Source organism: Onthophagus taurus, chromosome 1 (genome assembly GCF_036711975.1).
Source record: "Onthophagus taurus isolate NC chromosome 1, IU_Otau_3.0, whole genome shotgun sequence".
NCBI lineage: Eukaryota > Metazoa > Arthropoda > Insecta > Coleoptera > Scarabaeidae > Onthophagus > Onthophagus taurus.
In genome coordinates this window covers 37,737,559-37,760,054 of record NC_091966.1, presented here as the reverse complement: position 1 = coordinate 37,760,054, position 22,496 = coordinate 37,737,559, and the positions used below count along the sequence as shown (strand labels likewise).

Below are 22,496 nucleotides of genomic sequence, written 5' to 3'. Positions count from 1 at the left end.
CCACTTCAGCTGTCACTTGTCAGATAACAGTCACTCTTTTATGATTAATTGAATTTCATTTTATTTGTGTTTTTAAATACACTCAAGCTTATTTTTAAGTGTGGATTATTTTTAAAGCACTCAACAAAATTCAAATATAACCGCAGATAATGATGTTTTTCATGGCAACTAAATCTGCATGCAAAACTAAACTTATTATACATAAACATACATAAACAAAACTTATGTATAACTTATGTAAACTTATGTATTTATTACTCATTACAGCTTCGTGTTGATTAAGATTATAAGATTCACTTCTACATCGCAATACTTGAAACATAACCAACATAATTTACTAGTTTGTACTAAAAATGTTTTATAAGAATTATTTACTTTTTATGTATATTAAGTTGCATATCTTTCAATTATTACACCGTCTACTCTACAGTTAACTACCAAAATCAAGAAACCATATTAACCGAATTTTCGTCTACCACGCAAGAGATGGGGCGAAACTCAAAATAGATCAATAGTTTAGTTCTTACTATACATTTGGCGCTGTCCGAAATATCCATTGGCGTAACATTACCTCAAGGGGCCAAACAATATTTAAACACACAAAATTTTTTAGTTACACACAATTGATTAACCCAGTACAAATCACGTTAAACTGAACATTGATATTCAAGTTTATCTGGTTTTATAGACGATTTTTAATTGTTGAAAGTAGTCAGTTTCCACCGGTACGCTACTGGTTCGAACCGATTTGATCGTGTTTGCCTGAGTAGAGAACCCTGGTAACCAATCGCGACGCTGTTTTGTGCATTACAACATTGGCATAACCAGAATCTAGTTGTGTGGTGCGTTAAAAAGTGTTCGATTTGGTTTTCAACGAATTTTAATATTAAAGGTAAGTATCAAAACGTTTAAACAGAAACGTTTGAGTGTTTTTAACAGGTTAAAGGTAAACGGAATTAACAGAAGCGGTTATTTGGGTTTTTAGGGTGTGGGATTCCTATGAATTGTGGTACCTAAACTAGAAAAATCAATAATTTATATCGCATAGCCTAATTTTCTGTAAGGGTACGGGGTCGATGATTTACATTTACCATCGGGTTGGGAATTATTAAACTTGATTTATTAATACTATTAAGCATGTTAATTTATCTTAGAAAAAGTGCACGTAACTCTCTTTTTTGATTAAATGTTTTTGTCTTATCTAAAATTTCTTTATTTTGTGTAACAATTGTTTATTGTAACATTTAAGCGCTTTGTTTGCATGGTTTTGGGTTCGTAATTTTTTTTTCTTAAATTGATCTGTTCTCAAGGCGAATATAAATATACTTTATTTATAATAAACTTATATTTAATAAAAGAAATTATCACATTTCTCAACGTCACGAAATACTTTAAGATCCTTGAACGAGTCACATTACCTCATACAGCTGGTTTAAAATAATTGGTTCCATTAACGAAATCATTTTTGCCTAAGGTCTTTTTTTTTATTTCGTCATATTAAAATTTTACAACCACATTCTTTATCTATGAATGTTTTGTTAAAGTAAACGAAGATTAAATGTAATACGATAAAAATCGGAACCACAACGCAACGATTTTTGCCGCTATATCGATCCGTGCGGTTTGTTACACTATATCTTTGTGGTTTATTAGGTTTATGGACAGAAAGATGAATTAAATATAAACAAAAATTAATTAAGGGGTTATTAAAATATAGAGGAATAAGAAAATAAGTTTTTTTTATTAAGAAGTTATGTCATATTTGTCAATGGTACCAACTTAAATTGGGCCGAAAATTATACACTGTGTACAGGGTGGCCAAATAAGCGTGCAAAGTATTGTATCTCAAAAACTAATAAAATAGTCACACTATTTTTTTAACTGCCATTTTTCCGAATTATATAACATCAAAAATACTCAGAATCCTATTAAAAGGATAAGTTCCTATTTAAAAATGTCAAGTTAGTTTAATTTTATCTCAAAATATGCCCCTTAAAAAATATAACATAGATGTCCAAGCCTTTTTTCTGGAAGAATATCCCCCGAATTTTTATCGAATTGTTTCCATACTTTATGTACACAGTATATAACCCTTTTAGGGCTGATTTATCAATGCAATCTTTAAAGCCCAAAATTTGAATTCGAATAAAATTTAATAGAAATAGAAGTTTTTGCAATTCAAAATTGTGTTGGTGACAAAGATTGATTATTAAAATGCTGAGTTTGTGATACGAAAGTTTTATCTGTTTATATTTATTGATAAAATCTGTTGTTGGAGTTGCATAATACACCAATTAAGTTAATGTTACATTTTCAATATAAAATATTAACTTTAAAACTTATATAACAGTACAATCGATAACTTATTTCTTTAAAAAAAATGAAGGAGATATTTTAATTTAATTAAAAATGATTCTAACCGACCTCATTTTGTTTCTTAACACTTGGTACTAACTTAAAAATGTTATGGCAAAAGAATTATGTGACACAGCTACGATGTTGCGACTTGGCCTTTAAAAAATATATGCAATTTTGTAGTAACATGCTGTTTTATTTTCAATTTTGTTATGATTTATATCAATTGAATACTGGAAAATGCCATAGAAGCATCATTTCAACAAAGACAATTTGCTTCTATGTAGTGATCATATACTATTCCATGAAGGTCTTGGACTAGTAAAATATTCAAAGCAGCTTTTTAATATAGTTGAGAATGGATATTAAGTAATTACTGATAACGTTCATTTGATTACATCAGAAGACGCTGAAAATATTACCAACACAATGTGCTTATGCACGCATTGATACGAATCCAATTCCACTGGTAGTTATATTAGAAGGTTAATAAAAACAAAAGCAAGAATTTTAATGTGAAAGGTTTTAAGAGAAAGAAGGAACACTCAATGTTTGGTCAAATAGTCTAACTCTACTAGTCTACTAGTCTAACTATTATCGAGCCTACACATCTATTATCTAACCACTGACAAGCTAACAGTACAGAAACATACAGGAGATAGAATCTAGAACCTAACCAGAATTTAAAAATTGCCAGAACAATCAGAAAGAATGGAACAAAGAATCTAAAATAAAAAATAAACAAAGCGACAGACTAGAATATTGAAAAGTATGACGAAAACTCGAAATAAGGTGGAAACGCAAAAACAGAGGAAGCAATTAAATCGATATCAAAAACCACAATTAGTAACAATCCAGAAGGCTTTATTATACATTCTAAATAGAATTGCGTTTCACAATTCACATTTGTTTAAAGGTAAATGTTGCTAATTGAGATAGTTACAGTTTCTACGCTTGGGTTAGCTTGTACTTGTATGGAACAAAATCCTAAAAGTAAGTCGGTAAAAATAAGTTAAAAGGTGCCAGAAAGCAAAAGAAGAAACAAGAAATCTAGAGTCTCTTTAGATGTCTTTTTAGAAAGAAGTGTCAAAATCAAGAAAGTAAGGGAGTGCAAAAGTTAGTAATATTGAAGCATTAAAAAAACTGAACCCGAGTGAAGTGGAAACAATATAGAGATAAAGGGAAAAGAAAAAAGAGAAAGAAAGATGTCAAAAGTAGAGTAGAGACGTAGTAAGAAAGCAAATTCTAGGAAGATACCTTGTAAAGAGAAAGAAAGATAATTAAATCAGAATCTAGAAGATGCTAGAAAAGCCACTAAGAAAAAAAAATTAGTATAAAAAGAAAGAAATAAAATAATTCATAAAATACATCCGTTAGAACAGAAAATATCCAACCGAAGCAAGAAAGGAAAAAGCTACAAACAAGTTAGAAATAGCTGAGTAGATGCCAAAACGGAAAACGAAAGATGCTAGAAGAACCAGAACTAGACAAAGCGATAATAAAGCAAATACTTGAAAAATATCACATAAAAGAAAAGAATGACCCCGACTAAAGCCAGATCGAAGGCAGGACAAAAAGTTGCTATTTCAACGATCTTTGTGTCAAAATGCTGTATCTTTAAAGGTGAAACTTTTTATCTGGTCAACAATTCATCTCAAATTATTGAGTTCTCCTCTAGTTTCACCCATTGCACCATTTGCACCAGCTATCTCTGCCTGCTGTACAATTTGATGTCGTGGATTTGATTCTATTGAACGTTTGTGGTAGAATCTTGCCCAAATTCTTTCTTCCATCAAGTTTACGTATTGGCGAATGGATAAACGATAAAATTTAATGAGCCAATTTCTTCTCTTCTTGACATGACTTAATCATTCTTTTTTCATAACTATACCATTTTCAATATTTAAAACAAATCGATTTTTTGAACCAGTCACACAGGATGACCCTTCTTAATCATCCTGTCCAGATTATCTCAATCCTGCATGGAAATAGAGCTCGAAATTTTTGGCATAACGTACATAAAAGGCTTTAAATGTGCAGAAATTACTTCGTTATCTCATCTTATGAAATTGTGGTTGCAGATACATCCTTGTTTTACATTTAGATTCTATTATAAATTTGTGGACGGATCTGTTTCAGCCAAATATTCATTATATAATTGTTCTGTACCTGAATTTGATTTTTTACATTTTAACACATAAAAATAATGCTTCATTTGAAAAATAAGTATTTGTAGATTTTGTTCTTCTTGTTACGGTTGTAGCAAAATTGTAGCATCATTTTCCAAAAAGGTTCCCAAAGTTGTTTGAGAAAATAAGTTTAAAAACTTTCAACCACCTTTACACACTCGATATATACCGCGCAGTGTATGATTTTTCATAATTTCTGATAACTCCTGAATATACAATTTGTTCAAAATAATGTTGGCAACAAAACATGTTCACGTTCGTTGTCAAAATTCGATTGAAACCTAATTGAAAGCATATTTGATGCAATTCGAGGAATAAAATTTAAATAGATGTTTCTGAAAACATAGCCTAATATACAAAAATAAACCAATTTCAACTAACAATAAGAATATAAGCAATGTGTACATACACACACACAATACACGTTATGTTATTAACATTAAACATAACGAAATTGTGCATGAACCTCAAATATACCTTCAATTACACGAATTAAAGAGACGATTTATTTTTAAAACAATTTTCCTACAAAACATTTAATTATAGTGTAATTTAGAACACATAATTAGGCAATACAATAAAATGGTATTATTGTTTTAAAATTAAAATTACACCAATTTTTAGAACGTGTAAGGTAATTTGCAAACAATAATTTCTTACGGTATTGTTACATTGATAAGTAATCTATCTGTAATCACCGTGCTTATCGGCGTTTTTTTAATTTTTGGCGCCTACCTATAATCCTATGTAATAATTAAACCATTAAGTAGTATTTAGTATAAATATCTCATTATAAAAGACTTGAATTAATACTTGAGTTATAAACCAGCTGTAAGATTAATGTACTTAAGAATTTTTTGATTTAAAGCTTTGTTCCAATTTCTTTAACTCGTTGTTATTCCTTTGGGGTACAGTAAATTTACCCATTTCTTGTTTTCAAGCAATAAATTTTAAAAAGCTGGTACAAACAGCTCTTGCACTACTCGTAGTTGGCAACTTTCCAACCAAAATATAACCATACGAATTGAAATTATTTATTGTTCTTACAAAGATCCTGTAATATCAAATAAATATGTTATATCATCTTGAGAACGGATCATTTTTAAATGTTGTCTTGCATTTTTAACGGAATGATGTACCTTAACCTGTAAGTCTCCAGCGATGCCCGTGAGTTTGGGTGGTTCGTACCAGTCTTTGACCGGTACAGAAGACGTATATCGTTCGACAACGGTGACTGGAACACAACAGAACGTCTTGGATACAGTAAAGAAGGCCCTCAGTTTTGTTTCCGGATCCGGCCCGAAAGATGAAAAACTCATCGCAACCAAACCACAACCAATCGTCATCAACTCAAGGTAGGGTATGAGTTCAACGGACAGAGACAAAGAAAATCGTACGAGACAATCATTTCAAAATTAAAGATAAATATACAATATTTTGTGCTACATACATTTTTTTGCGTGTTTTAATTTCGCTGGATATGGCTTGTATTTTTGCATTCGCATGTGTTTTTTGCGACGCATGCAATCGTTTTACGTTTTACATTCGTTGAAGAGCTTCACGACGATTTATACTTGGGAATGCTTTGTGTTGTGTGGACGTCGTTTTCCAGGTATTTGTGAAAAATATTCGTTTGGAAGAGAAATTTCGAGATTTATTGACGTAGTTGTAATGACTTAAATCAATAGTTTTTATTAAAAGAATTTGTCATAATTAAAATATAATTTTAGATAAATCAAAAAAAAGAATGTTTTTTAACATTAACTTCGATCGTTTCAGCTGCTTTGTTTTCAGTGATCCTATTTCAGGGCTACGTGAAGGTCAGTGTAGCTATTCTTAAATTCTACGCATTGACACTTCCCCCTTTTACGCTGTGTATGTAAACAAAACCATCGTCTTTAAAACTTTATTATCCGAGTTCCTCGTTATCAAGCTGTTTAAAATTGTTACATTTACTCGGGTTGTTGTTTTATTGTGCCAGCTTCAGACGGTGACACACACAGTTTTAATTCAAAACAAAATAATGTAAGTTAGCATATTTCTTTTATCCTTTTGTATTACACGTTATAAATGGAAATTGATTTCTTTTATTTTCATTGATTTCTATTCGTGGTCATAAATAGTAATCGATCAATATTTCTATTAATCGTTTCGAATTGTTTTGTGGTGTGATCTCGTTTTATTCGATGGTATTTTTATCAGTTAGTTCACGAAAGATCGAATGTACGTGACTTTCGTACCGCGATAACGTTTAAATTTAGAAGTTCATTTTATTGAGTTGAGTGGTGAAGGAGCCGCCCTTGCATTTCTATGCGGATTTTACGAGAACTTGAGTTATTTTCCCACTGGAATTCATACGACCTTCATTAGTCCTAGTTGTTGCAATTGGCCTGAGAAGTGTTGCGTATTACCACTAATAAACATTAGTAAACAGATCAATTTAAGGACGATGCAAATTCTATTTTTGACGGAATCCAACAAAAGACTACGTCAATTGTTCTCGTTGTTTTTCTTTCCAGACTTCACCGATTGTTGATAGACATTGGGCGAGAAGAAAAATCCACACCGCGGCCGCGTCGTTTCCACACTCTAACAAAGACACGGTTTTAGAGCCCCCCTTTTTTATTTAAGCTTGATTTTGTTTTAGGACTGACAGTGCTAACACAAACACTAGTAGAAAGATGCCGAGTTCCGGGGTAGCTGAAGAAACAGCCCTTTTGGGGTAAGCTAAACTAAACAAGAAAAAAGAAAAGTTGATCTTTTATCAACTATAAAAATAGCCCTTAGTTTATGAATTATTACTTATTAATTAAAAATGCACGTTAACTTGCTGCATCTTGACGCATTGCAAAGATTTTTTTGCAGGAATCGAAAAATACAATAAATTCTAATAAAAACAAAACGACCAATTTTTTTTATATGATCCGATTTCCCTTCGTTCTTCGTCGATGAAGAGATGATTTATTCATTTTTGAAGCGTTTTACCTAATTATTATTTTACAGCACAATGCCATCTGACAGCATGGACGATATCGAGCTGAAGAACATTCAGCTACAATTCCCGACCACGAGGTCGATGTCCAGGGATGACTCAACAGCCGTTGAAGAAACCGTAGAGACAGATCGCGGACCGATAACAGTTGCCGTTCAAGGATGCAAGACAAAACCAGCCATCATCACTTACCACGATCTTGGATTGAATTGTAAGTCATTAATTTCAAATCCCTTTTAAGTTTAAGTGGATAACATATCTTGTTACTTAAGTGGGTAGAGACTTGTGGGTTGATGAGAATAAATAATATAAAATAAATTCTGTCATTGATAATATTATAGTTGTTATGTCGCAATACTTATTGATAAAAATAAGTAAACTCGTGATAGGACTTTAAAAGATTCGAGAAAATATAAACAGTCTAGATAAGATTGTTTTCAATTGAAAAGTTTACTATAATCTTTCTTAAAAATGTTTCTATAGTAAATTTAATAATTTAAACGATTTTATTTTTAAATTTTGGCAACGTTATACAATTTCAATGTGGTAGGTCATAAAGACTATTTAATCTGGCTGAATTTAAATTCGTTTATTTATATTCTTGTTTACATACCGGCAAAAACATAGTTGATGTGTATAAATAATATTTTTCAAAAAGATATTTTCCGCTGTTATTCAAATTATATAAAGTATAAATAAAATATAGCTATGTCATAAATATTCATAGTTATTGATTTATAGATTATTTCCTTTTTTCACGAATACCTTTTATCTAACATCACTGTGTTAATAATTTCGACAAAATTTCCGACCGATTACATCAAAATTTGTTTTAATCATTACTCTGCTTCGATACATCCATTACTTATGGTAATCAATCGAATGTTTTAAATATGTTTTCGTTGTCCAATTTATCAATATAATTATAATGAAAAGTTGTCAGTTAATTACATGTTATTTGTTAGCAACTCCTAATAAGGAGAATAACTCTGTGATACTTTTAAAGATTATCTTCTGTCTGACCAAAGTTGGTAAACAACAATTACTTAAATTTAATTATTTTAATTAGGTAGCTTTTTAGTATATTCTCGAGGCAACGATATCCCCAGTTTATAAAGTGATTGTAAAGGTGGGTCGTAATTTTTAACGTTTAAAAAACGGGTCAAATCTGGTGCACGCGATAACAATAAATTTGTACCTATTCAGTTAAATGTTACTGCGTTGACGTCACCTAATAGGGTCGCTCGTTATGCTGCTTGAAAGATCGTTACTGCTCGTCATCATGCAGTTGTTTAAAGAAGAAATTGAAAATTCGACGGTAACGTTCTCCTGTAATGGTATCTTAAAAAAGTAATTGGTCCAATCATTTTTCGCCTTAACATCCCCACTTTTATCGGATACAAATTGGTTCTGGTGCTATAACTTAGAATCATGGGAATAACATACCTTGATGAATAAAAGCAAACTTGATCATTAAAAAAGTTTTGGCGGACTGGTTTTGATGTTGACAAACTTGACCTAACTGTTTGAGAATGCTGTGCTATAGATATTTTTTTAAAACACTATGTACCACAGTCTTATGTAGTGCATAAAGTAAACATAACTCTAATTATCACTCAAACAAATATGTACTAACAAATACCAACCGTACTCTCAACTCATAACAATTAATAAGAATGATAAAGAATGTTAATGCGGTGCAGGAGAAGCCGCTGCCATCATATTTGAAGCTTATTTCCTGGCGGAAGAATTCAGAATTCACATTTTGAAACCCAGGGACCTTGTACTACTTATTCTGCTCTTAGTTACTATCAACTATCATTTGCTACTTGAATCTACTCTACTTGCTGCTTGTATAATGTATTACTTTATATATAGTCATGTTATATCTTAATGACAAGTGAATAGACAAATCTGGTCCAAAACACTTTGAAACTTGATGATTATCTGGTGACAGAATAAATTTGAATTTACCTTATCAAATCCAGGCGTCTAATATTAGAATTATTTACACTTTTTTAGAGTTACATCATAATTGGCACTTTTTAACCCTTTCGTTACGGAGTATTTTCAAGATCATTTATCAAGAACATATATACAAAAACGTATGCGTACGCTCTTAGTAACGAAAGGGTTAAATGTTATTACTACACATCGGATATATGCACTAATAATATGACAAAATTTGCATGCAATTATGCTTTAAAAAGGGGTCAAATATGCACTATAAAAATGCCAATTTTGATAAGTTATAGTAATTGTATAAGGATTGGTATAAATTATTACTTTTTTTGTTTGAATTTATTTCAAGAAATCAGTACTAATTACGGTTAGAGTAATGTCACAATGTGTAATTTTTGCTATAATACACTACCACATATGTTTGTAAGTTCTCTGGAGCAAACTTGTGACGTTTGTCCCCTAATATACTGAAGTCATTGGACAGAATTTAAAATATGGCGTAAAAATGCATTAATTTTCTTGATTTCTTCGATGCCTGGGTTTTTATGTAGTACAACATTTAATTTACCAGGAACATTTTACGATAGTGATATCGGAAGGGCATTTATCTTTTTGACAATTTTGTCTAATATTTCTGTAGACTTGAATAGAGGAAGGTTTCGAGTTTCCATTTTTTCTATGGCGTCGGGTATGTTGCTGAAATGAGTTATAATTAGAGCTATATTTTGTTTGATGGAAGGTTCTTCAAATGCTAATTGACTTGAATAAATTGCAATGAAATTGACCAACTACCTGTTTTATAGCCTCAAAATTCTCTGCATAAAACAATACAGCCTTCAACCAAGTACCCCGTCGCGTCATTACAGGTTCGAGAGGTAGTGCTTGATTTGGCAGTTGCTCTTTGTAAGCTTGTATACGCAATGGTGCTTTTAAAAACACTTTCTTTATCAATGAAATCAATTTATTAACATTCGGAAACTCTTTCCTAACTTCTTCTGCAAATCGGTGGAGTCCATGTGCTAAACAGGTGACATGTATTAACTTTGGATAAAACACTTGTAGAGATTGTCCAGCTTTTACCATATATGGAGCAGCGTCAGAAATAAAAACACATATTTTTTTATTAATAGAAGAATCGGGAAACAATGATTTAATGGAATCATTTATGAATCGAGCAATAGTTGAATGGTTTGTTTTCTCTAGGGTCCTACAGGCAACCAAGTGGGGAGTGGACGACTCCTTGGATAGTTTCCCTATAATCATATTCGCTATATACCGTCCACATGAATCTGTCGTTTCATCAGCTGATATCCAGAGCAAATTGTTTGCAAGATCAACACGGATTTGACTTAATACATCTTAATAAATTACTAACAGGTAGTTTTTTCGAATCGTAGATTCTTCAGGGACTATCTGATTTGTACGGTACTTCTTAAGGAATATCTAGCATGCAGGATTATTTAGTTGATGAAATGGAATATTGCAACCAATAAAAAACTCACATTAATCTTTATTAAACTCATTTTTTTTTGAGGAGGCCGAAGTAGTAGGCGTAATTAGAGTCAGTAGTTGTTGTTGACTTGTTGAAAGGTTATTTCTTGCTGCTGCATGGGAAGCACTGGAAACATGTTGATCAATCTGATATTTTTTCGAAGAAGGTATTCGCTAATCAACTAAATTAAATATAAAGAAAAACAAAAATTGTTAACTATCACTTATACTCTGACCAGATCAAGGCGAGGTATCGGGATACTGAGATTGCCAGTGTTGAAGAGATATTGTTTCTGGGTTGGAAAATGAATCCTGAACTGTCTTGGACCAATCATATTGATTTCCTTGATGGCAAGATCAGTAATTTCTCATATGCCATTCGGATTATTTCTAGATTAGCTGGTATTGAAGCAGCATTAAATGCCTATTATGCATATGTTCATTCCTTGCTAAGATATGGAGTTGTCTTTTGGGGCCGTGACATTGGTATAGATAGAATCTTCATACTACAGAAGAGGTGTGTAACAGCAATCTTTGGTCTAAAGAATACTAATAGCTGTAGAAGTTACTTTAAAGACTATAAAATACCTACCTTGTATGGAATTTATATTCTGGAATGTGCCGTATTGGTTAGGAAAAATTACTTTGAAATTACCGAAATTACTTAGCTATCTGGTGCCACCAAAAACGCACCTTACTAAGATTCAGAAGATGGCTCTGTACCAGAGTAATCACATTTCGGAGGGTACAAGGACCCTGCCAGTTCCAAGATTCCGGAGAAGCCTGAGAGCTATTGTCACGGAAAATCCGATGTATACCATTGACATGTTTTTCCAATTTAATGTTTGAATTCAATTTGTATTATATTACAATGTAATTATTGTTAAATTGACGCATTCTACGGTTTTTTGGTAAAATGGAGTAATAAAGTATTATTATTATTTCGACTTATTATTTCTCCAACTTGCAGATTACTAAGTTTATAGATGAGACTAATCATCGTCACAACAGTTATTTCAAGGTGTGTTACTCTTCTTACAGTACGTCTTCCTACAGTTGGGTTTTGATATTTTAATTGATTTTAGACACAACTGTCGGTGCTGGATCATCATAAATTCCTTGCACGCAGCTATGCATAATTCGATAAAATACAGACTTTGTTCAAGTCACATGTTTGTTTTAATTGATGCCATCCAGGTTGTAGTTCTTCAAAATATGCTTGCAGGCTCCAATAGGCATTCAGTATTTACCAATAGGAATTTTGGACATTGAACTTGAGTTGTTTTAGAGTCAATTTTTTTGTGTCCGAATCTACCTATTACTTTTTCTTTTCTCTCTTTTCAATCTTCTGGATTTCTTTGCTAATATTTTTATTTCTCAACAAATTCAGAAATAACTTTGTGTGCCTAATAGTTATGGTTCGTTATGGTTAGATTTGGACTTTTAATTGAAGGATAATAATGTTATGGAGGGAGTGATTCTGAACTTTTCAACGCCTTTACTATTAAAAAAACAACTTATTTATTCTTAAATAACTATTATTTAAAATAGAAGGCAATTTCCTGTTCAACAAATTATTTTCCATTAGAATCATTAAAAATTCCACAAGAAATATTTAAATTACTGATTTAAAAAATTTGCATTCCGTAATTTTCCTTAAAATAACAAATATTTCAGATATCTCCAGTTTCCAAGCATTCTTCAATTACATCGATATGCGCGTTTTGATGGAAAACTTTTGCGTATACCATATAAACGCGCCGGGACAAGAAGAAGGAGCTCAAACACTTCCGGAAGAGTACGCAATTAAAATTTTACCTAAATTTATTTTTATTCATCAAATATTTTCTTTAGTTATGTTTATCCAACAATGGATGAACTTGCCAATCAAGTGGAATTTGTCTTATCCCATTTCGCATTGAAATCATTCATAGGATTCGGAGTAGGTGCAGGTGCAAATATCCTCGCTCGTTATTCGCTAAAAAATCCCAATAAAGTGGCCGCCCTTTGCCTCGTAAATTGCGCAAGCACAACCGCCGGTTGGATCGAGTGGGGGTATCAAAAGCTCAACGCAAGACATTTAAGATCAAAAGGAATGACGCAAGGTGTTTTAGATTATTTGATGTGGCATCATTTTGGAAGGGTAAATTTGATTACATTTTGAAGTTTTTTTTATTATTAAAAAATTTTTTTAAAGAACACTGAAGAAAGAAACCACGATTTAGTTCAAGTCTACAAAAGTTATTTTGAGCGCAACGTGAACCCAACAAACTTGGCATTATTCATCGACAGTTATATTCGTCGCACGGACCTAAATATTCATCGCGATACGGATCCAGGAAAAACGAAAGATATCCACACGTTAAATATGCCCGTTTTAAATATTACGGGAGCTTTGAGCCCGCATATTGATGATACGGTTACTCTTAATGGAAGATTAGATCCTAAAAATTCTTCATGGATGAAGGTATATTCTTAAATGAGGATTATTAAATTATTAACTTCATAATGTGGATTTTTTTGTAGATTTCTGATTGCGGAATGGTCCTTGAAGAACAACCTGGAAAAGTTTCTGAAGCCTTCAGACTTTTCTTGCAAGGCGAAGGCTATGGTAAGTCTTAAAACGTTATTTATAAGAATTAATTTAAGAAATAAATATACAAAAATAAGCCGCTATTAAATGTGTGTAATGTTAAAAATTAATTGGGTATTGTGGGTATACGAGTGTACAAAATATGTTATTTATGTAAAGGTGGCATTTTTTTAAAACCAAATTTTTCCCCACTAATTCTTATGATTTAATTTTTTACTTCTCACTGTTTTCAATACGATAGAACAACGAAAAAAAAACAAATTAGTTTAGCGAAAATACACGCTAATAACACAGGCTTACGCATACAAAAACTACAACAAATACTTTAGATCTTACCCGCGACAGATTGTTAAAAACACTTCTGCTCGTGGGTAAGAAATTAATCACTTAATAAATAACACCAAATTTCAAAAGAAAAAAAAAGACACTGAGTTCCTATTTTGTTTTTACAATATTTGCGTTGCATTGGAAAAATTGCTCGAATGGTACGTATTCAATGATTTATTATTAATTTTTTTTTCTGCTTGTATTCACCTTCGGTGTCTATGAACGTTATGTGACCCATTACGCTTGGTTTGATTAATTTTTTTGTTATATTTTCAATTCATAGCTGGATCGGTGAAACTGTACCCAAAAATCGAACCCGTCTTAGAAAAATATTAAAACAAACTAGTTTTTTTCAGTCAATATGCTTACGTATTTGTGCTATAAATACGGTGTAAAGACTGTTTTATGATTTTAACTAGTAAAATATAAATGGTTGCACAAATCCTTGTATAAAACAGTCTTTCCCTGTAGTATTCTTTTGAAAGAAATGCCCTAAATTATTTTTAATATCTCTATACTCTTGTATTCCCTATTTATTAAAGTGAGCTTTGTGATTCTATATACACTTTAAACAAATATTTAAATGAAATTAGATCTCGTGTTAACCCCATTTATCTACAATTATCTACACAACTTGCATTATAGCTTGATTGTATTTTACAATATACATAATATAATATGTCGTGTTATATAAAAATAAAAATGCATTTAAATCGTATTGGTACAGATTCATTTATCTCAAGTTAATTTATGGTTAACGTAAGTTTTTAAATAATTTTTAATTTAGTTTCTGCAGTTTGATTTGATGGTAACCGCACCGTAAACCATTTGCGCAAGCCTATTACAATTTAATTTACATTTTTTACCTTTCAGCTGTATATACCAAGCCCCCGTACCCGTCGCTAGTGTATTTTTAATAAATTATAATCTATTCTTGACTTTCTTTATCTTTTTTTGTTAATATCAACATTATTTTATTACTTTTGCTATATTAATGTTTGTGTATTATTTAAATTTATTTTTATAAATTGACGTGGATAACGAACACTAGCATTGGGTAAGGAAGCGCTTGCCAGAAAGTAAATAAGCGGATGTAGTGAAGGCTGTGATGTTGTTTTAGCCGTTCGAGTGAGAAGGCGAGCGAGTAGCGCTGTCTCAGTTGAAGGTAAATGTTAAGTCCACAACCCCCGTTCTTTGGTTTCGATTCAGTACCGAAAGTTCAATGTAAGTTATCTAAATTTTATTTTATTTCTTTTTAAAACCCTCTTAAAAAATACTTACCACTTTTAATTTTTACTGATTGACTTAAAGTATGCAACCGATGTGATTTATTCCGTAACTTTTAATCTTTATTATATTTCTTAATTAATCACAAAACTAAATTAGGCTATAATTATAAATAATAGGTAATCAGGAATTAGTAAAAGATTTATTGGCTTATAAAATAATTATGACGCATTTCCAATAAATCTTTTACTCTAATAAAAAAACCTCAATCGTCACAATCTACATAGTGTACTACTGGACTTGCAGATAATCCACTCCTGATACCGAATATTCGGATTTTTATGGGAAATACTGAATAAATAAGTAGGTTTGTCTTCTCACATTCAGTTTATTGTGTTAATACCAGTAAGAATCAACTTCACCGAACTGCATGCACCGAACGGAATGTAAGCTTTTTCTGATCTCCTCGAAACATACGCTATTAGACTGACTCGAATAGTGTCTGATGACTTCCACCGTCACCCATACTTATTATACAGAGTGGAGAAGTCAAATTACAAGTAATAAAAGTATTAAAAAAAAGAGAAAAATTGTCACTTTTGTTAAATCATTTTTTCAAAACATGCTGTATATAATGTGCTTTTTTATATCCTTAAATATTTCGTCTCCTAATTCAATTTTTGACTTTGTAAGGCAAACAACACTTTATATCTAAGCTTTTAATACAATTACCTCGAAATAAAAACTTTCCACACCAGAAACTATATTTCTCAGAATCATCACTTATAACATCTGCGCTGAGGTCCATTGAATTAAATAAAGATTTGAGGTAAGAAAGATGGTCATCGATGATATTTTCTGGGGGACCACCATGGTTTAAAACAAAAAATATTTTTTAAAGTTTTTTTAAATCAGTCAAAAGCAAGAACAGATGCAGATAGTTGCAAACTTGTACAAATTGCTGTTCACAAACCAAGCAGCAGAAAACATCATAAGAGAACTTTTTGGATACATTTCAAGTTAATACACAATATATACAGCAATGTGTCCATATCAGTGAAACTGCATAAAGTCACGAATCTTGTCCAAATGAGCAAAGAAGTACAACAAGGTGATGCGTTAATGCTTAAACTATTCACCGCAATACTGAAATATGTAAAATACTCGATTGGGATATACTTTTGTTGTCTGACAATGGACATATGCTGCATGACTTCCACCTAGTATGAACCAGCGTGGGGCTCAAAGCAACACAACTAAATCAAAATGCATGACGAACCTAAGCAGTTCCTTGTGAAAACATCAGCATTGAAGATTACAAGTAGAAAAGTACATATGCCTTGGACACGAAATAAATATTTCGCGAGACAATCAGATATACGAATTGAAGAGAAGAAGAATAAATCTTGCATGGACAGCCTATGACAAACTCAATTATATCTTCAGAAATGACTTGCTAATTTGTCTAAAACGCAAAATATTTAACCAATGCGTATTACACGTCATCACACACGGTGCTGCAACATTACAGAGCACTCAGGATAGAGAGAAACCTGTTGCCTAAGAGTTTGCATAATGTGAAGCATTTTTTCATGGAAAATGTTGAACCATATACTGCCCCGTTGTATGTTTTGGGGGACGGACATATTTCTCGGCAGTGTTCTGGTACCAGTGTTGTTAAATACCCGGGTATTTATTGTCAAAGGAAAAATTCCCTGGATATATACCCGGGAGTATTTACCCAAGATGGGTATTTAGAGGTATTTATAAAATTTGATTTAAATTGAGTTGATGGCAGTTTTGCAAGTACTTCAAGAATGCAGAGTCCATTATCGATACACCAAACTTATTTATAACATTTACAAGAATGCTACAATGACGGTAAAATTGCATGAAAGTACTGCCCGAATACCCATTGGGCGTGGGGTAAGACAAGGCGATATAATGTTGAACCCAAATTGTTCATCACAGTCCTGGAGAGTGCATTTAAACAACTGGATTGGACCCAAAAAGGTATAAACATTGATGGCAATACCTAAGTAATTTGCGCTACGCGGACGATATAGTCCTTATTTCGGATAGCCTTGGAGATATGAAACTGATGCTGAATGTATACAGGAGGCGTGTGCAAGTGTCGGGCTAAATTTCAACAAAATTTAGGACAAATCTTGTTCCAAGCTCTAACATCAATATTGGTGATAATGAATACTTCTATCTTGAATACTTTCGATGGTATGTTATTAATCCCTGATGCCTTTCCATGTTTTGACGCAGTGATTACGTTTATTTCCAAATCAGTTTCTATGCTTAATAGATTTTGGAAATAATTTTTCCAAATGTCATTCATTTCACTATCACATATTATTTTTCCTGTTCCATCTCAGAATAGAGGCATATTTATGCCTTTGTCTTAACTGTCTAACAAATTTATACACATTCCTGGTGTTATTAGCTTTAAAGTGTACATATATTTCGGGAAAGTTTATATTTTCACTACCGACCATTCTCGTTTACGTAATACTCTTCGAAAATATTTAACGATTTCTTTAATACTTGAAAAACAACTTTGGATGTCCTGAATTAAGTATAAGTCTAATATTAATGACTAAGTTCAGTTTTTGTGCCTCATTAATTCTTGTTGTTTAATTCTTTTCTAGTCATATTGCACTTTCTTCAAATCCAAGATCCATGAGATTGTTGATTCCAATTGAAAGTGATGTAGTTCGTTTAAGATCTTATTATTCTTCTTCTTTTATTCAGGTTGTAACCTGTTTTTTACGCATCAGTCATGGTGTTTCATTAGAGCTGGAAATCCAACTTCCTGGTCTCCCGTGATCTCTTTCTAGCTAATCTTTGGTCTCTTGCTGTCTTAATCAGCCAGGTTTCTTCCATTCTTTGGAAGTATTCATTAAATTTTATTTTTCCCCTAGCAAATCTCATGACATATCCGAATCCACAAAATTCTCCTACAATTTTGTTCATAACCCTATCTCATCTTGTATTTTCCACTATTGTTTTTGAAGTACTCATCTCAGTTGGTTCGCATCGCAGCCATATATCTTGGCCATGAGGTTCGTGTATCAAGAGATAATAATCAAACAAGCGAACTAAACAGAAGGATGATACTCGCATGGGCAGCCTACAGGAAATTTAGAGACATCTTAATGAGCGCTATTCCTGTATATTTGAAAAGAAAGGCTTTCAATCAATGCGTGGTTCCTCCTTTGGTTATGACATACGGTTCCGAAATTTTAACATTAACGGTGGCCATTACCAGGAGGCTCAAAGTAACGCAAAGAAAGATGGAGAGGTCGATGCTGGGTGTAACCCTGAGGGACCACATACGAAATGAAGACCTACAAAGAGAAACTGGCGTAAATGAGGCGGTCAACATTGTGGCAAAGTTCAAGTGGAACTGGGCGGATCATCGTCCATTCAACGTCTTCAACGCCCATTTCATCATGTTCCTCTACATTTTTGTCCGAATCTGTTATATTTTTACTTGTATCACTTTTATATGTACTACCTAGGTATTTACCCCGGCCCAGGGTAAATACCCACCCATTTTATAAATACCTACCCGGCGGGTATATACCTAGCGCCCATCACTGTCTGGTACTAATCTAGATATAATAGCTTTGTTGGAGACTCCAGCAACTTCTACTTGGTTGGAAGCTCTACAGATAGTACTTGTAAGCAATCGGGAAATGTACTTTTCTTGGCTATAACTCCAAAAAAACCTTAAATAATTAAATCTACCTCTATCGAAATGTTCAGGTAACAAAATATAAAGAAATCTCATTCATTCAGCTAAGTAACACAAAACCCTTACACCATATTTAATCAGCCATAATCCTCTTCTCTTCATCTCACTGCTACTAACGTTTCCTCTTAAACTTCACTCATCATATTTCGTTTATAAAATAACATTCTAAGCATCTCTACTTGATACCTGGGTACTACATTCACGTCATAAGCCAGATCATCAGCATTTTCATTACTAATAAGTAACCAGTATGCGAGAATGCATGTTCAGGATCCCTTACTAGTACTATAGTGATCCCTCCTGACGCCACCAACTCTAATTCTTTTAATCTGAATATCATCTCACTTATGCACATTTTAAATTCGTCCACAATGGCAGTTATTATCTCACTGGTATTAAGTATTCAACCAAGACATAAACATGATAAAGATAGAAATGAAATCAGATCTCTTAACATCAGGTAAACGATGAATTCGGTGTAAAAAATTAAACTTGATATACAATTTTTCTGTTTTATCTAATACTAATATATAATTTGATTACTTCAGTCTGTACTTAATATAAATCTTTATTTGCATGCTACTTTGTATTATTTCTACCTAATAAGATTATAATAATAATTAATCAGTATTATAATTTATTATTGTGTGCCTTTTATATTATTTTAATAGAAACTTATTAATCTTATTTTTTTTTCTAATTTTTTTATTGCAAAATAAATTGATGAAATTAATATTTTTCAGTTGCTCCATTGTCTCCTGTTAAGATCGCCCAGTTTCGTAAAGCTTCACTGGAAGAATTATTGAAAGAAAAGTTTCCGAACGGGCAGTGGTTAACGTCGGTGATTCATATCACCGAAAACCCCATTTCTGCCGTCGTTTGCTAAGTTAGAAATAAAATTAAAATGAACTAGAGGCGAATGGATTGCGACAGCTTCTAAAAATTGCGTTCGTACTAAAATTTCTACTCTCAAAATTTTGTTTTCAAATCGAAATTCGCCGGACGAAAATAGACATCATGATGACGACGAAATTTTAGTACGACACGTTTTATCCACATTTGGCCACTGCCCCTTTTCGTAAAAAAAGCACACATATCTTATGTTTAATAAGTTTTTGTAAACAACTCTACATACGATGACACGTAATATAATTATTATCGATTACGGTACAATTTTTATTAACATTGATTAAAAAAAAAAATCAATCATTTGATGAAAACAATTATTCTAAAATTAATTATTAAAAAAAATATTATTTAAAGATATTGTTCACGCAGTATTGGACAGCATTTTAGATATCGTTCTTACTTATAACCGATAGCGATTGCTTGAGAGGCCTCTGTATTGTTTATTATTTCGTGACGACCTAATGTTTTTGTAGTTGTAGAGTAATACTTATTAAAAAAAAGGGTAGTTAATCGAGCTTTACTTGTTGAATAGTGGGAAAGATGCCAACACACGGTTATTAAAGCAACAAAATGTTATATTTGCCGATTATCTCGAATAAGTAGATATGAAAATAAAATTTAAAAAAAATATCGATACGCGCGAATGACTTTTCGGTGACTTCTACCTATTCTGTTAAAAAAAAACGCTGTTAAAGAAAAACGGAAAGTATATTATTGTATAGAGGAATATTTTATCGCCACGTTAAATATTGTAACGTAATAATTTTTGTTTAATTTAAGGTGAATTGTTGTGATGAGGAATATATATTATATATTGTGCCTAACTTTGTTAAATTATTTACGTTTAGCACTTGATTTTAATAAAAATGTTCTCGAACATTTATTTGTTTTTTTTTTCTATTATATAAAAAATTTCTAGAACTTTATTTTGAGCCAATTTTTTCACGCTATAACGAACGCACAGTATGAAGTTGTGATGCAACAATTTAATTACACTTGTTAAATTTAATTACCATATTTAAGTAACAAATTTCGTGAATAGATCAATGAGGAGGAACAAAAACAATGGGACGATAATTCTCTACAAAATTACTGTGTAATAGAAATTTTAAATTATTGTTTCATTAATAAACTGGGATTCGATAATTAAATTGTATGTATAAAGGAGTAACAAAGACAAGATCACAAACTTGAATAATTACTGCTTATTTATTTTTTTCAATTGGAGTACTTTTAAAAACTCCTTCCAAGATGCATGGTTTTAAAAAATGGCTTTGTTTTGATGCGTCTTTAGATGTGGTGCCTTTTTCCATCAATCTCCTGATCATTGCTGATCATCCTTCAATAGAGCTTAATATTTCCATGTCAAACACTACTTAAAATAGAATTTTTTTTTGTTTTTTTCCGCAAAAAAAGATGCTTATAATTAGTAGTTTAAGATGCTTATAATTTAAGTGTAGAAACGTTAAGAAGATACTTTAAACTATAATCCATAAAAATAAGAAGAAAAAATGGGATGAAATGACGGACGACGTCAAACAAGTACCCTGATACCTTTGGCTATAAACTTACTTTGGATCAAATCTCGGCTATCGCAGAACTTGATCTTGGCACTGATAGCAGTGCTAGTCGACACATATTTTCCAAACGACTCAAAAGTAACAGAACCTGTCAAAATGGATGAAGTTCCTCTAATCATGAAAGTTGAACTACATACAACTACATTAGTGGCAAGAAAAAAAAACAAGAATATAGTCTGCCCGGAAAATTTCTAGTGACAGTGGTTACGATACAAGAAATCATCCTGAATATGTTCAACACTTGTCTAAGGAGGTCCACTTTCTGTAGCAGGTGTGGCAAATTTCTCAATCTCTTCTTCATATAAACCTTTGTGCTTACTGAAGACAGCAGGGACATTATGATTGAGATGATGAAATTATTCGTTACTACTAAACTCTGGAACATCTTATTACAACAGAGATATTATGAAGAATACTGTTAGGCGTCACGAATGTTTTTTGAATTGAGGGTTGACCTTTCACCACGTTATGACCTTAAACATTGAAGAAATGGAGAAAAGGGTGAAATTGGACTGTATAAAGAAGATAGAATCGTAGCGTAGTAAGAAGAGCGGTTGTTTACAAGAACTATATAGAGAATCAGTTATGCGGAAGCTATTTCACGCACAAAAGCTGAGCTTTCCGCTGGATAGAGGGATAAGACTCCGGACGTGTTCCGCTTTATGGTTACGGTGAAGACAGTTATGGAGCTTACAGAATACAATGCCAGAATTGAGGAAAGAAGTAAATGGGAAGATAAGTTGAAGACTTTCGAAAGAGTAAAGGGGTGGCAGGATACAAACTTGAGGAGGGTCATAAAACTGAAAGACTGATATGGGGATGGTGAGAGAAAGGGAAAAAGGTCCTTGTTACTGCCTAAAGTTAAAATATATCTGGCGCATATTCCAACGACCATTCTTATTGGAGATGTATTGGTAAAAAGTGGGATAGAGGCTGGGAGGTACACGAAGAAAAACTTGGGAGTGGAATACTCCAGGCAGAGTATTATAGAATAGCTAAAGGCATACAGCGGCGACCGATGCTATGCAAATAGTGTCCATCATCCAGCCGCTGTTTCTGGGCACCAAACACATACATGGGAGGAGGTTGAAACAGTAAGGGGGGA

General features: G+C 32.3%; 1 protein-coding gene across 10 annotated transcripts; it reads left to right on the top strand.

Annotated features, from left to right (window-relative positions):
- Positions 1 to 793: 793 nt before the first annotated feature.
- LOC111428857 (misexpression suppressor of KSR 2) lies at positions 794 to 20,690 on the top strand. Of its 10 annotated transcripts, none has more exons than XM_023064558.2 (10): positions 802 to 892; positions 5,697 to 5,899; positions 7,192 to 7,266; positions 7,548 to 7,747; positions 12,667 to 12,787; positions 12,844 to 13,132; positions 13,187 to 13,456; positions 13,516 to 13,600; positions 15,030 to 15,074; positions 19,646 to 20,690. In XM_023064558.2, exons 2-10 carry the CDS (start codon positions 5,706 to 5,708, stop codon positions 19,786 to 19,788), a joined length of 1,422 nt encoding a protein of 473 aa, XP_022920326.1. In that variant the 5' UTR covers positions 802 to 892; positions 5,697 to 5,705; the 3' UTR covers positions 19,789 to 20,690. The 10 variants fall into 10 exon arrangements, with proteins under 10 accessions (XP_022920316.1, XP_022920324.1, XP_022920323.1 ...); XM_023064550.2 differs by having other exon boundaries at positions 15,030 to 15,133; XM_023064553.2 differs by lacking the exon at positions 15,030 to 15,074 and adding an exon at positions 15,443 to 15,499 and having other exon boundaries at positions 19,646 to 19,728.
- The last annotated feature ends 1,806 nt before the right edge of the window (positions 20,691 to 22,496 follow it).

Coding starts and splice junctions, on each gene's coding strand:
- LOC111428857 (XM_023064558.2), top strand. CDS start 5,706: ATGCCCGTGAGTTTGGGTGGTTCGTACCAGTCTTTGACCGGTACAGAA. Junction 12,788..12,843: donor GCTCAAACACTTCCGGAAGA/GTACGCAATTAA, acceptor TATTTTCTTTAG/TTATGTTTATCCAACAATGG. Junction 15,075..19,645: donor TAGCGCTGTCTCAGTTGAAG/GTAAATGTTAAG, acceptor AATATTTTTCAG/TTGCTCCATTGTCTCCTGTT.